The sequence below is a fragment of the Carex rostrata genome, chromosome 25 (assembly GCF_964058835.1).
Source record: "Carex rostrata chromosome 25, lpCarRost1.2, whole genome shotgun sequence".
In the NCBI taxonomy this organism is placed as follows: Eukaryota; Viridiplantae; Streptophyta; class Magnoliopsida; order Poales; family Cyperaceae; genus Carex; species Carex rostrata.
Genome location: NC_135942.1, coordinates 6,492,189 through 6,505,870, shown reverse-complemented (window position 1 = coordinate 6,505,870; position 13,682 = coordinate 6,492,189). Strand labels below are relative to the sequence as shown.

Sequence of the window (13,682 nt, the reverse complement as noted above, 5' to 3'; positions counted from 1 at the left end):
TTTTAAAATCCCTTGTTACCGTACTAACTTTTCAAATTAATCTAAAAATAAAGTGAAAATATACGAATATAACCTTTAACTTCTCCAAATTCTGAAATTATCCTCCATGTCTTAACTCAGAAACCCAGAGGCCCCAGGAGTTATAACGAAAGTACATTTCTTCTTTGTCCGTAGCAAATCTCTTCCCTTTCCGCATAAAACACTCCCCACCCCTAAACCACTCCTCACTCTCTCTCTCTAGTTTGAAATATTGGCAAAGCCTCTCTCTTACATCACCTCTCTCTCCTGGCTTCCGCTCGTGCGTTCCTCGATTCTATCTCTCTGACGCTATTTGGATATTTGGATCGCGTCTCTCTTTTGGTGTTCGAGGGATTGTCGCTTTTCGCTTCAATTCCTCGGTATCTATTCAAGAGCGTAAAATGGGGAGGATTAAGAGAAAGAACAGAGGAGGTGGTACAGGGGTTCTGACAAGGGCAAAAAGCCTAGCTCTGTACGGCGTCACCACCACCTCCTCCTACCTCGACCTTCGCAACCGCCGCTTGGAGAAGAGGCTCGTGGTTTCAAAGAAGAAACAGAGAGGAGACGACAAACGAAACCCTAGTTCCCTGAAAAAAAGTGTTGCTTCTAGTGAAAGGAGGACAGAGAGAGACGATTTTACCAGGATGGAAGGAGGAGAAGAGAATAACGAAAAATCAGAGGGGTTATTTGGAGATAATGAGCTTGTTTCGGAGCCTGAAAGGTTAACCTTATTTGAATTTTAAATTTACAAAGCTCAAAATTTCGATTATAGAATTCCCATTTCTGATTGATGTTCAAAAATTGTTCCCAACAATTTTTCTATAATTTAGTACAATGTACAAATGTTTTGATTTAGAGGTAAAAGGAAACTGTTGAAGGTTTCCTTTATGGTTATTAATTTGGCATTTTTCTTGAAGCAATTTTGTAAAATAGCCACAAAAGGTTAACACAGAGCTCCCCTTTCTACCCAGAATGCCATCCTTTACTAAATTTAGAATACAAACCACTGGATTCCCTGTGGGCCTTCAATGTCTGGTGATTCCTGTAATCCCTTTTGTTTTTTGTTTTTTTTTTCCAGTATTTCTCCAATATCCCTGATTTGTTTTGCATGGTGAATTGCTTCTATTAGTTTTCACTGGTTAAAATAATTTCAATTTGTCCTGACAGATGTAGTTTGGTTTTATGTTAAAATATAGTTTATAATGGTCTATATGCCAAATTTAGCAGAACCTGAATTCAAATCCTTCATTGTTTTTTTTTTTTTACTTCTTTATCTGTATATTAGTCGTTCCTCAATTCCATCAGCTGTCATTGTTTGTCAGTTGTCACTGATCAAAAGATCCAAAGTTGTTGGATTTTTCAGAAATTTGCAAAATCTCGAAATTCTCTCTATTTCATATTTGTAAGAGTGTCCCACTTGTCAGAAAAATAACCAAACCATCTATTATAAAGGGTCAATGATTTGTTTACGGCGGACCTTAACTTGACAACTTTGATGATACTTTCTCGAATCAAATTAAAAATAAATAGAAATAGGTTAAACGGTATAAACATGTTGTTAGCTTTATAAGATTGTTTGTGTATCAATTTTCACGTAATTTGGGTTGTATTTGATATTCAATCAAATGCCACTAAACATTAACCGTTGCAAATTTCGAGTCATTTTATAAAAAAAAAAATTCATGAAACTTCGTCATTTTCTTTTTTATTTGTATGATGTTCTTCAAGTATATACTACATTCCAACTGTTAGGTTTGAAAATAATAAGTTTATGTATAGTTGTCAAAAATATTAAATTAATCTGCTTGTCAATGGATCCCAACCAGGGGCATATTTGCTGCATAGCAATTGGGGTCCATTGACTTTGTTGATTTATCAAAATAAAAGCTTTTGAAAGGTCTTTAAGTTCTACAATTTACTAGTATACTCTGCATGCTACAAATATTTTTTTTTTGAAAACCTTCGCACAAGCTGCAAAGTCGTGAGGGGGAATCGAACTCTCGACCTTTGGGTACAATAGTCATAGGACTTTTTCCTAGTCAACTGTGCTATCTCCCCTTTTCTGCATGCTATATATATATACACACGCACACACACTTTTGAGTGGCATTGATGGATTATGTTAAGTAGTAATTGTCCACAACAGAACAGTTTTTTGTCTTAAAATTGTGGTGACTTGTGTTCCTAATTCCGACAAGAATGAAGAGAACCAGGATACCTCCAATTATTTTCATAATTGCAGTGCCACCTCATAGATAGTAAAGTGTCCGCACAATCGCTTTTGGAATTAATTGCTATATGTATTCTCGGAAGACTTGTCTAGCCTACTGATCATTCTACCTTTGGTCATTACTGTTTTCATTATTTAATCTTTTGTTTCCGACTTTTATATGTCGTGAAAATTTATTTTGTTTCAACTATATGCTGTAGTTTCCAAACAAAGTTACATATATTGCAGGGAAGCCAGGGAGAGCACACCTTGCAACCTGATAGGAGACCCCAATAAATTATCTACTCCTAGTTCTTCAAACAGAAATACTTTGCAGTCAACAACACATCAGACTGGTGGGCCCGCCTGTCAGAGAGTCGTCCCTTCTGAAAGAGATATCAACGATCTATTCGGGAAGCCTGAGGAGCTTCAACAAAAGAACTTCACTGAGAAGTAATTAGTACATTATACCTCTCTTATTGCAATAATGAATTTGATAGAAATTCCAGAAGTGTATATAGTAGTTTCAATATGAATATTCTAAACATGCAAGTTGTGAAAGTAGTTTAGGTACAATAATTTATTTTATTTTTTCAACTGGTTATAGGTACAACTTTGATCCGGTGACGGAGCAACCATTGCCGGGACGCTATGAATGGGAGAAATTGGACCCTCCAAAATAGGCAAGGGCTAGTATAAAAAAAAATGTTACTTTTGAATTTTAACATCTCTGTCACTTGTTTTCATCTGAGGATGGAGATTTAGTTGGAGTGTGGTGGCGGTGTGTGTGCCACCCCTCCGCTAAACTGTATCTTGACAAATCTAGTTTAGTTCGTTACATAAGACTAGTCTCTCTCCGCTAACATAATTTATCACTTGATATCTAACCTTGGTTGTGTATCTTCTGTACAAAGTTTCTACCAAAGACTTCATTTTTAATAAATCTAATAAAACGGGCCTCTTTTTTGTTTCATCTAGTAATAATGGTTGGCTGTTTGCTTTTCACGAGTAAATGTTGCACCGCAACTTGTGGATTTTACACCCAGTTAATGGTTGACATGGAAATTGTTTGTTTTGCATTTCTTTCCTTTTTTTGTGTCTATGTTGATGTGGGGTTGAAAGCAAACAAACACCACCACCACAACACACACACATCCCATCTCTTTGCATATAAAGTATCTAGACAATCTGTTAACCCATGAAACTGTCTCATATTTTGCTAGCATTGAAGTAGCAATTGTTCTCTTTTTATTCTTTTGGATATATTTGGACATACACAATGTATGGATTTTTTTTTTTTTAAATAGAATCAAATTTAAATATTTCAACCAAACAAGCAAGTTCGACTTGTTTTTTATGAAAAACATGTGGATTGGTGCAGGTAGTTTATTTTGCTTACTGTTCATGCTTACTATGTTTACTTTGTTTTGCATCCACCGATCCACATAATTGGTGGAGCTGTTTTTCATAAAAACAAAAATTTAGCGTGCTTGTTTCGTTGAAATATTTAAATTTGATTCTATTTTAAAAAAAGAATCCAATGTATGGACTATCCCATTGGTCAATCAAGTGGTCTCAGCTCTGGGATGAATTTGTTTTAGCCATTAACAGAAACGTGCTAATTTTGGTCACTTGACAGTTTTAGTTTAATTGAGTGCAACCCTTAATCTAATAATTAAGACCCGATTCTGAACCTATTTGAGCATGTTTGCTGAGTCAGGCACACACTTTCTTGTATCGAGATCCGAAGGTTACGCTACAACAAGTTTTTTATATTGCACGCGTTGTCAGAATTTTTGGTTGTATTAATGATTTAATGTTTTTTTTCATAATATGCCGCTTGAGTATTATATTTCAAATTTACGATTTCAATTACAAGTCCGAATTATTTGTATTAATGATTTAAATTTGTATGCGCATGATGATGTAAAATAAGACGAACTTTATAAATTTTGCACTTACAAAATGAAAAACATAAGAAAATAATGTGGAAAATAGTTGCAAAGAACATGGTCGCAAATTCCTGTCAAAATAGATATTCTGATTCTAATATTCAGATAATTATTTTTTGTTTTGCGAAAAGTATTAATTATATTTGAATTATTAGCTTATTTGAGGGGCACGTTATATTGTCTCTCTCTTGGGCAGTTGGGCTACTACGAAGAAGAATATATCTGCTAGCTCTTCTTGCTCGTTATGACGTGGCAATTGTGGGGACCCCACCTTGGCTTGTTGACACCGACACATTGAAACGCATCGTATATTCTCGTAGAGTATGTACAAGTTCATTAATTTCTGTTCCTTGTATTAGCGTATCCAATGCTAAGCGGTCAGTCTCAGTCGGTCACGGCATCCAATGATTAGATCGGCCGAAAAGCCCACCAATTATTACGGGCCGTCATTTGGTTGTATTTGGGTCTATAAAGGCCTTTTTAGCCCAGGAATAAGATCCTCGTGGCGTAGGTGCGTTGCTGGTCTCCTTCTCGTAGATATCCTGCGCCATTTTGGATCTACAGCATACAGCTTATCAGCATCAGTTACACTCTGGGGAAAAAAGGGTTCCTGATGCCTATTGGTGGGTTTTTCTAGATTCTCTTTAAGATTCATGTCTGTTGCTTCAATATTTGTGTGTTTTTATTTTAAAATTTGTGTTAATTTATCATGCGCAAATTTTAAAAAGAATTAGACGCTAGAGAAATCTATCAAATTCAAATTTGAGTTCGATAAACGTCGGACGCAAAAAATATAAGTCGGGATAGACAAAAAAACATTCCTACCTAATTTTACTTAATTAGCTTATAATATTAGAATAATTATATTCATCTTCACATTCCTATCCCCCTCTATTCCCACAGCTACAATTTAGGAAGGTTGTATTATGGTCCTCACCGAGTATTTAAACACTTTTAAAATTAGAGGGTCCATGTTAAATAAGGAATGTGATAATTATTTAAAGGTTGTATTATGGTTTCCACTAATTATTTAAATACTTCTAAAATTAGAGGTTGTACTATGGTCCCCACTAATTATTTATCCATACAAAAAAATATTTATCACGATAAACGTATACAAGATGATTATTCAAGTTTTTTTTATATATGATAAATACTTGTAATACTTGATATTAATATTTTCATATGTCAGTCAGTGTCATATGTAAAAAATACTATCAAGTATAGGTATAAATGCTTGCACGATGAGGTATAAATGATTGTGTGACGACGAGCCCGAAAGTATTTTATCATGAATCTCATTTGAAAGATAAAATTACATAGAAAAAATTCATGATTTTAGATCTGTAAAATTTCTCATAGATCGTCAGAAATGTGGATGAGATTGAATGAAAAAAAAATCCACCTCTTAAAACGTATATGCCCCCCATGTAATTTGAGATTTGGTTAGAGAGACAATTATTTATGTAAAAAATATTCATTTTATAAGCATAAATACTTTCGTTCTTAGGTATAAATACTTATATGCATGGATATTAATACTTTAGAAAAAAAAAATCAGTGCTGGAACTTTTGTGATTCCCAAGATATTATGGAAGTTAAGTGCGGAGATAAATGAGGAGATAGAGGTGCGGGGACAATTATCATGATCCTATATAATAATGATGTGTGGTTGACAAACATTTTGAAAATGTATATATATATATATATAGGCTGTGGCTAATTTGCTGCCGGCGGTGCTGCTGCCTTTTTTTTATTTTGTGATGTCCAAACAACAAATCCAAACCGTTAGATGTTTAATATATACTATAATCTACTTGGAGACCAAATTTTATATTTTTTGGAATTTTTTTACTATTTATTAAGCTGGTTTGAAAACCGCTGATTTTAATGCTGCAGAAATTTACTGAAATCAGTGATTTTCAAACCAGCTTAATGAATAGTAAAAAAATTCCAAAAAATATAAAATTTGGCCTCCAAGTATATTATAATATAGATTAAACATCTAACGGTTTGGATTTGTTGTTTGGACATCACAAAAATAAAAAAGGGGCGGCAGCACCTCCGGCTAAAATGCTGCCGGCAGCAAATTAGCCGGACCCTATATATATATATATATATATATATATATTTTTTTTTTTTTTTTTTTGATGTTATCCCAAATGGGAATAATATTTAGAAATGAAATTTGAAAGTTTTGGTCTTAAATTATATAAATTGATTCTACAATTGATATTCATAAGATTCGTCATTCATTTGATGGAAGACATAAAAGTATATATATTAAGATTATGGGCGATAAAGGAAATTGGATAGTAGATGAATTAATTTTCATGACATAATACGGTTCATTTAGTAATAGAAAAACAACGAAGGGAGTATTTACTTGACCACTTCCATGATTAAAAAAAATAAAAAATCATGTATATTAAATTTTAATTGATTTTTATATAGTTCAATTAATCTCCATATGAAATGTTATGTGTGTATGTGTAACTTAGTAGTTATAATTAATTTCTCTGTGTGATTATGAAGACGAGTTCAAATCTCATATCAGTTGCTCTTTCTAAGGAATTATGAAATGGGATTAGAGGGGCCATGGTTCTAACTTCTAAGCATAATTTATGTGACTAATGGGTTACAGCTAGGTGCAAATAACATGGACATGGGCTACGTAAGATTCCATTGGTGCAAATAACATGGCCCACATTCATATTTTCTTTTATATATGTATGGAGAAAATTTTCAATTTTTTTTTTTTTTTTGATCGAGATCAATTAATCCGATCTAAATTTTATATCGGAAAAATTGTCCCAATATTTCTACTTCTTTTTATTAATTTTTACGAATGAAATATTCTTGGCCTCTAGAGAGGGAGAGGGAGAGGGAGAGGGAGAGGGAGGTTTTTTAATTAGTTGTTTGTATGTTTTAACAATGTAATGGTGTTTTTTTTAAGAGAGAGAAAGTTAAATTCGGGCAGGAGGCTGTCGGCTAGAAAGAGAATTGGGGCGGTACGGTGTGAGGAAGAGTTCATATTATTAGTATGCCTTGTTTATTTAATTATTCTCTTACTTGGTCTTCTTTTAAAAATTTAAATTTCTAGTAATTATTTGATTAAAAAAAAGTCACTTTTTTAATTATAAATAAATGATCTTTTTACCTAGAGACAGTGTTCCAAATACTTGCTTGACGTAGAAACTTCCAGAATATGATAAGGATTAATATTTTTTGGGTGTTCTTTTTAAATTTTGAAGATGGATTATTCTTCATCTTAACATAGATCCAAATTGAGTTGATTTAAAATTTTGATGGATTATTAATTAAAATCCCGTTAAAATCCAATCTTTAGAGAGTTATAATTATTTGATGACTTACCAAACAATTTTTAAACTGGTCTCAATTCAATGCATATTTTTTTTTCAAATAATAAACAATATATTTAAAATTTTAATATTTTTAGTTTGAGCAATATTTTATTAAAAAAATATCAAAAAGTTCTTTGCACCGTTCCTATTCATCTCTTTTTCATATAATTGGACAAATTTGTACGGTAGGTTTTTTTTTTTTTTTTGGATAAAATTCCGTATGTAATTTTATTTAATTAAAAGAGTTACAGAGGAGCTGTTATATAAGATTAGATCACAATGTATGAAAAAGTATATAATTATAAATAAACTAAAAACACAAAAAGAGTATATGCATCATGTTGAAACCAAATTGGTTATCTCTGCTTTATGGAAATTATAGGAGCGTAGTGATTGTTTCCTCGGTGCGCATAGTTGTCATAGTTCTTCTGGCAGACTACATTGGAGAATGTACTGAATCAAATCAGATCGAAAACTAAATCAATTGGGCTAGGACAGTCACCACTTTGAAATTTCAAGAGATGCATTGAATCAAACCAGATCGAGAACTGAATCAACTGGACCGAGACAATAACTACTCAAATGTTCCAATAAAGAGCCGCAAGTGTGGAAGTCAGAAAGGGAAAAGAAAAAAAAGGAGAAGAAAGATATCACATAGTAAACGCCAACAAACAACTAACATAGATAACACACATATAAAGTAAGTATCTATATGTACAACTCAGTCCATCCACTCTTTCATTGTCAAAGAGGAGAAGAAAAGTTCAGAAGAAGAGAAGGAAAAAACGAACCGCTTGTTGTGAAGAATAAAAATTTCCAGAAAGGCAAAATGAAGAGCTGATACTAGATTCAAAAGTGAAAGCACTGAAAAATGATGATCAAATCCGCTAGACAGAAGCACCTGCTCGAATAAAAAAGAAACAACAAATGGTGACTATATACATCTACGTTTAGAAGCACCAAGAGCAATGACTGAATTCACCAGTGCGGGTGGTTGGGGGGGGGGGGGGGGGGGGGACCAATTTCAAATCGCCTAATAACTTCTCGAAGAAGCGCAAAATCCACTAAATCGATTAAATTTGTACGGTAGGTGTTACTAAAGAGAACAAATTAATTTTTTTTGGAGCAGTTTAAAATATAGGAAGGTATTTAAAATTCGCACAAACTTAAATTAAATAACTCGGATTTAATCTGAATCACTTACCTCACCTGATCTGAATTCCATCTAATAACCCTTCTAATTTGTGTTTGTTAAAAGAAAGAGACTTCGAACTCATAGACAGTCAAAAAACACAGCCTCTTTATTCTTTAAACATTTTTATCAAAAAGTTTGGTGTGCGAACTGAGGGCGCGTGGTGATGAAAATTGAAATTTGGAGGGATAGGTGGTGTTTGTTTAATTTTGATTAATTGAGGTGCTAACTACTTTTTTTAGATGTTATTGGAATGTGCTAAAATTTATTTATGTGTTTTAATGATTAGTTAAGTGTAACACAACTATCAAAAATAGTTAGAGAGTTCATATTCATTGCTCATTAAAACTTATAATATATATAGTTTTTTTTTATAATTATCCGATCGGGTAACGGATACAGAATAGGCTCCGCTTTACCCATAACTTTACCCGTTTAGATAATGAAAAAAGGAATTTACTCGTACCTATATCTGTCTTATCGAATACGATACGGCTCAGGTAAACGGATAAAAGGGTGCCATTGACGAAACTCTTTTGGAAACCATAAATAGAAAAATAGATTTTACCAAACTAACTTGATTGTTTTGGTTTTTACAAAAACCATAAGAACCGAGATGTCATTTCGGTCCTAAATATTTTTTTCGGACTGAATTGCTATTTCAGTACGAGCCGTTTTCACAGATTTTGACAAATTAATTCTGTAAAACTTGTAAAAAATACCTCGGATTGAATCGCCATTTCAGATTGAATCGCCATTTCAGTTTAAAAAAAAAGGTTCGGACTAAAATGATATTTCAATTTTTATAATTAAAAAAAAATAATCATATTAATTTCATAAAAATATATATACATTTTTTAATTATGGTTTAAAAAAAAATTCGCCATTGACACCCTAGATACATTCTCTATTCTCTGTTTATTTTTTATTTATTTTTGAGAATATATATATATATATATATATATATTCTCTGTTAATTCAAAGAAAGAGAAAAGGTACACTGTTCCGCCAGGCCTTTCACATGCCCCACTCTACTGCAGTACTACTGCCTTCTTCTCCACTTCCAACTTTTGATCGAAAGAGAGGGTTTTGTGGTTTCTCGGAAACAAATGGAGGGGAGCGGTAGAGAGGAAGCAGGGAGTTCCTCTGCACCAATAACAGCTCAATGCGAAAATGGAAACGATGCGATCGCATCTTGCCACGCTGGCGAGGTGGAAGGGACAGAAGAGAGGAAAGATGGAAGCGATCAAGAGGAAATAGAGAGTGAGGATGAAGAGCATGAGTTCGTTCCAGGGCCTCTTCTCTCTCTTAAAGATGAATTGGAGAAAGACAAGGTTATTTTTTTTCAAGTCTTTTTCTAATAATTTTGCTTATTAATGGTGTACTTGGTTTGGTTTGTGACTTGGGTTTTGTCACAAATTTGATCCATTTACAACTAATAATTTGAAGGAAAATGGTATACCAATTTTGGAAGGCATGAATAGAGTGGAAAAAATGTGTCGTGTCGTGCTGTGACCAAGTTAATTTTTCACATGCTGTGCCGTGACTAAAATATCAAGGGATGGTCACACCACATGAGTCACGCCGTGCCCAAACGTGACTCGCGTGGCCATTTAATCATAATTTAAGTTAGTCTATTAAAGATTCACCATTTAATCAATATCTGATGTTTTTAATTACACGCGACTCACATGACTACGTGCCGTGCCGTGCCAAAGTTTCAAAAGATGGTCATAGCACGCAAATGGTCACTGCACAGGACACATGAGTCATGGCACGTAACTGAGCACGTCAGGAAGTAGTGATTTTTAACCTGAGTCACAGCACGTAACTAACCTTACTATTCTGGCTTTTGCACATAGGATGATGAGAGCTTGAGGAGGTGGAAAGAGGAACTGCTCGGTTGTGTTGAAGAAATTGTCGGTATTAATTTTTCTTTGCCATTTATTATAAAAAAAGTCATCTTATTAATAGATTGATTGCTTTTTCCTTGAGAATTCTTGTGAACTCCCACTCTATCATCAATATCAGATATACTTGGTAAATGTAAACCTTCGAATTTTACAAAGTTTAACATTAATTGTTCTGTGAGATCACATATCCTGATACGAGCATCATAATTAATGAATCTATACGAGAGCATTTGTGGAAGAAAATCTTTATGAATTTATATGTATTAAGATGCATTATTCCTATATAAGCATTAAAATTACAGATTTATTATTACAAACATATGTTTGTAACAGTATAATACTTCCTACTTTGCCTATCATTGATCAAATACTTAATTAAGCAGGGGACATGGAAACTGAAGTCATATTCCATTCAATTGGAATAATTTCTGATGGGTGCACAGAAAATACGACCACCTTGCCAATCACAGAAAACCAAAGTCGCATGCTTTTTAGTCTGAAGGAAGGTTCACAATACCGCCTCAAACTGAAGTTCAGTGTGAAGCATAACCTTGTCTGTGGCTTGAATTATGTGAACACTGTGTGGAAGAAAGGCATTCGAGGTATTGTCAGCTATTGATACTATAATAATGACCTCTGTGTCAATAATACGGGTTTTGGTACCATGCAGCACAGAGCTTTATCTTGCATTTTCGTCTTGGTTTCCACTTCACACATGTATGCTCCAATATAAATACATACGAGTGAGGCTATGGTACTATGCGTAACGTATTTTGTTCCGTACTGTATATCTCCATTTCAAAGTCCAAATAGTTGATCCGTTCCGCTGAACATGATCTCCATATGAAAATGTGCTTGGGATGCCAAGTTTTACATTTTTTAGATTTTTTTTACTATTTTTTTTTAAATAGGTACAAAATCACTCGATCTAAAGATTCTAGACCATTCAGAAGTAGTGATTTTTAACCTATCTACAAAAATAGTAAAAACATTATAAAAAATGTAAATTTGGTCTCCAAGTACAATTTCACATGGAGATCATGATGAACGGTTGGCATCGACTATTTAGACTTTGAAAATGAAGATATGGATTCGTAGTACGGACCAAAGTGCGCTATGCATAGTATCATAGCCTCACTCAATACGTAATATTAACCTTGTAGGCAGTAACAGTAATAGAGCACTAGAACATAAGATTTGTGTAATGCCTGATTTCTTCAGAGTTTTTTTTTACCTGTTAGATTCTTTTGTAATATAACTTTAGGTTCAATGATGTGCCCTTTTTGTTGCAGTTGATCAAAGCCGGGGAATGCTGGGTACATTTGCTCCTCAGCGAGACCCATATGAGCACCTGTTGGAAGAAGAGACTACTCCTTCTGGCACACTTTCTCGTGGACTTTACACAGCTAAACTGAAGGTATACATTTCATATTAAATCTGGAAATACCAATTCTAATTAAATTTGGAAAGCTAGATATACAGTGAGCTGGGTTGGGTTCTGATTGGGTGAGGTTGCAGTTCATTTTGGGTCAGATCATCTTGAATTGTTTGTTTATGTTTTTGGATATTGGATTTGGTCTCAGTCAGCCGTGTTTTGGATTCTATTTTTGGTTGCTTTGTTAAGTGTAAGTTGGGTCAGTCTTGATTTGGGGGACTTTATGTTTGGTGGATGATTGACTCCGGCTGGGTTTCATTACTAGCCTACCCCAACTTGTTTGGGACTAAAGGCTTTGTTGTTCTTGTCAATTTCCAGCATGCCCTCAGATCTTGAATTCTGTTTCAAATATCAGGTCCTCAAAACTCACTTTTTTTATTCAGTTGGATTTAGAGGAACCATGGTAAAATACTCGACTTTTGTTACCAAATTTATCTTCTTTCCTTAGTTAAGTGATGAAATTGCCTTTTGACCTATTTGACAGAAGTTACCTTCTGAATTAAATTAGGGGGAGCTGAAATATGTTAGGTCTCTTCCGTGTTTATTTCTTCTGGATTTGTAGGTGATCAAATGTAAATAATATGGTGTAGTTACAATTTACTGTCATTGGAGTGCCCCGTAGTGAAACAGATATTTTTTTTTTTGTGAAAGATATCCATCTGGGGTATGACCTCTAAATTAACTGTCTTCTTGTCGTTTTTTTTTTTTCCTTAGAAGCTTGTAACCATAAGGGAATGAATTTTTACTCTGAAAAGTAGTGTATAGACCTTTTGACAGGTATATGTGATCTTTTGGGTCTTTTGTGGAAAACATGAACTACCTGTACTTTTTGTTGGATATTTTATTTACTATAAGAAAATTATATTAACAAGAAAAAAAATCAAAAGATATTATCAGTTTTCAATTGGTGCCAATCACTAACATCTATAGTTATATTTTACTATGCAAACGAATTAAATCCTTAGATGCATGTAAAAAGATGCTCTGGTAGGGGAGAAAATACAAACACTATTGGATTCAGGCACTGATAATTGATTCAAACCAACAAATTTGAGCTGTGTGGGGGTCACAAGTTGGCCGGTTTCTGTTTTGTGAAGGGGATTTGGTTCTATACAGTTAAACTTTTTATTTGTTGTTGTTATTCATTTTAACAGTTTGAAGATGATGATAAGAGAAACCATCTTGAGCTGGACTATTGCTTTGAAATTAGGAAGACCTGAGAAACTGCATTGTTACTAGGTACAAGCCAACTTAAGTGAAAATTCAAAAAGTTCAACTCGTGTTGATATAATATATGGTGGAATTGTAATTGTTCTTATGCATAGTTGCCTATTATTCCAATGATATGGTATGAAAATTTGTTTCCCTTGGTTGGTTAGGCTCCGTACATAATGCATTGATGTGTCTTGTAAAATTGCATATTCTTAATTGTCTAATTAAATTTCATATTGATGTTCTGTTGTTCTCATTCGATTCTATTTTTTTGGAAAAGAAAATCTTAATATTATGCTGCAACCTGATTTAATGCACATGCATTTTGTTAAAAAGATTAATAGTAGAACCATTGGATGTACAAACTATCCATTGGTGTGGCGCTC

The 13,682-nt window shown here is 33.7% G+C and overlaps 2 protein-coding genes across 2 annotated transcripts; both read left to right on the top strand.

Moving 5' to 3' along the window:
• Window positions 1-237: 237 nt before the first annotated feature.
• LOC144576251 (cyclin-dependent kinase inhibitor 4-like) lies at window positions 238-3,211 on the top strand. Its single transcript, XM_078326563.1, has 3 exons — window positions 238-739; window positions 2,477-2,680; window positions 2,835-3,211. Exons 1-3 carry the CDS (start codon window positions 420-422, stop codon window positions 2,908-2,910), a joined length of 600 nt encoding a protein of 199 aa, XP_078182689.1. The 5' UTR covers window positions 238-419; the 3' UTR covers window positions 2,911-3,211.
• Window positions 3,212-9,706: 6,495 nt separating this feature from the next.
• Window positions 9,707-13,552, top strand: LOC144576249 (rho GDP-dissociation inhibitor 1-like). Its single transcript, XM_078326562.1, has 5 exons — window positions 9,707-10,070; window positions 10,599-10,659; window positions 11,033-11,251; window positions 11,942-12,066; window positions 13,239-13,552. The coding sequence occupies exons 1-5, from the start codon at window positions 9,846-9,848 to the stop codon at window positions 13,302-13,304; spliced, it is 696 nt and encodes a 231-aa protein (XP_078182688.1). The 5' UTR covers window positions 9,707-9,845; the 3' UTR covers window positions 13,305-13,552.
• Window positions 13,553-13,682: the final 130 nt, after the last annotated feature.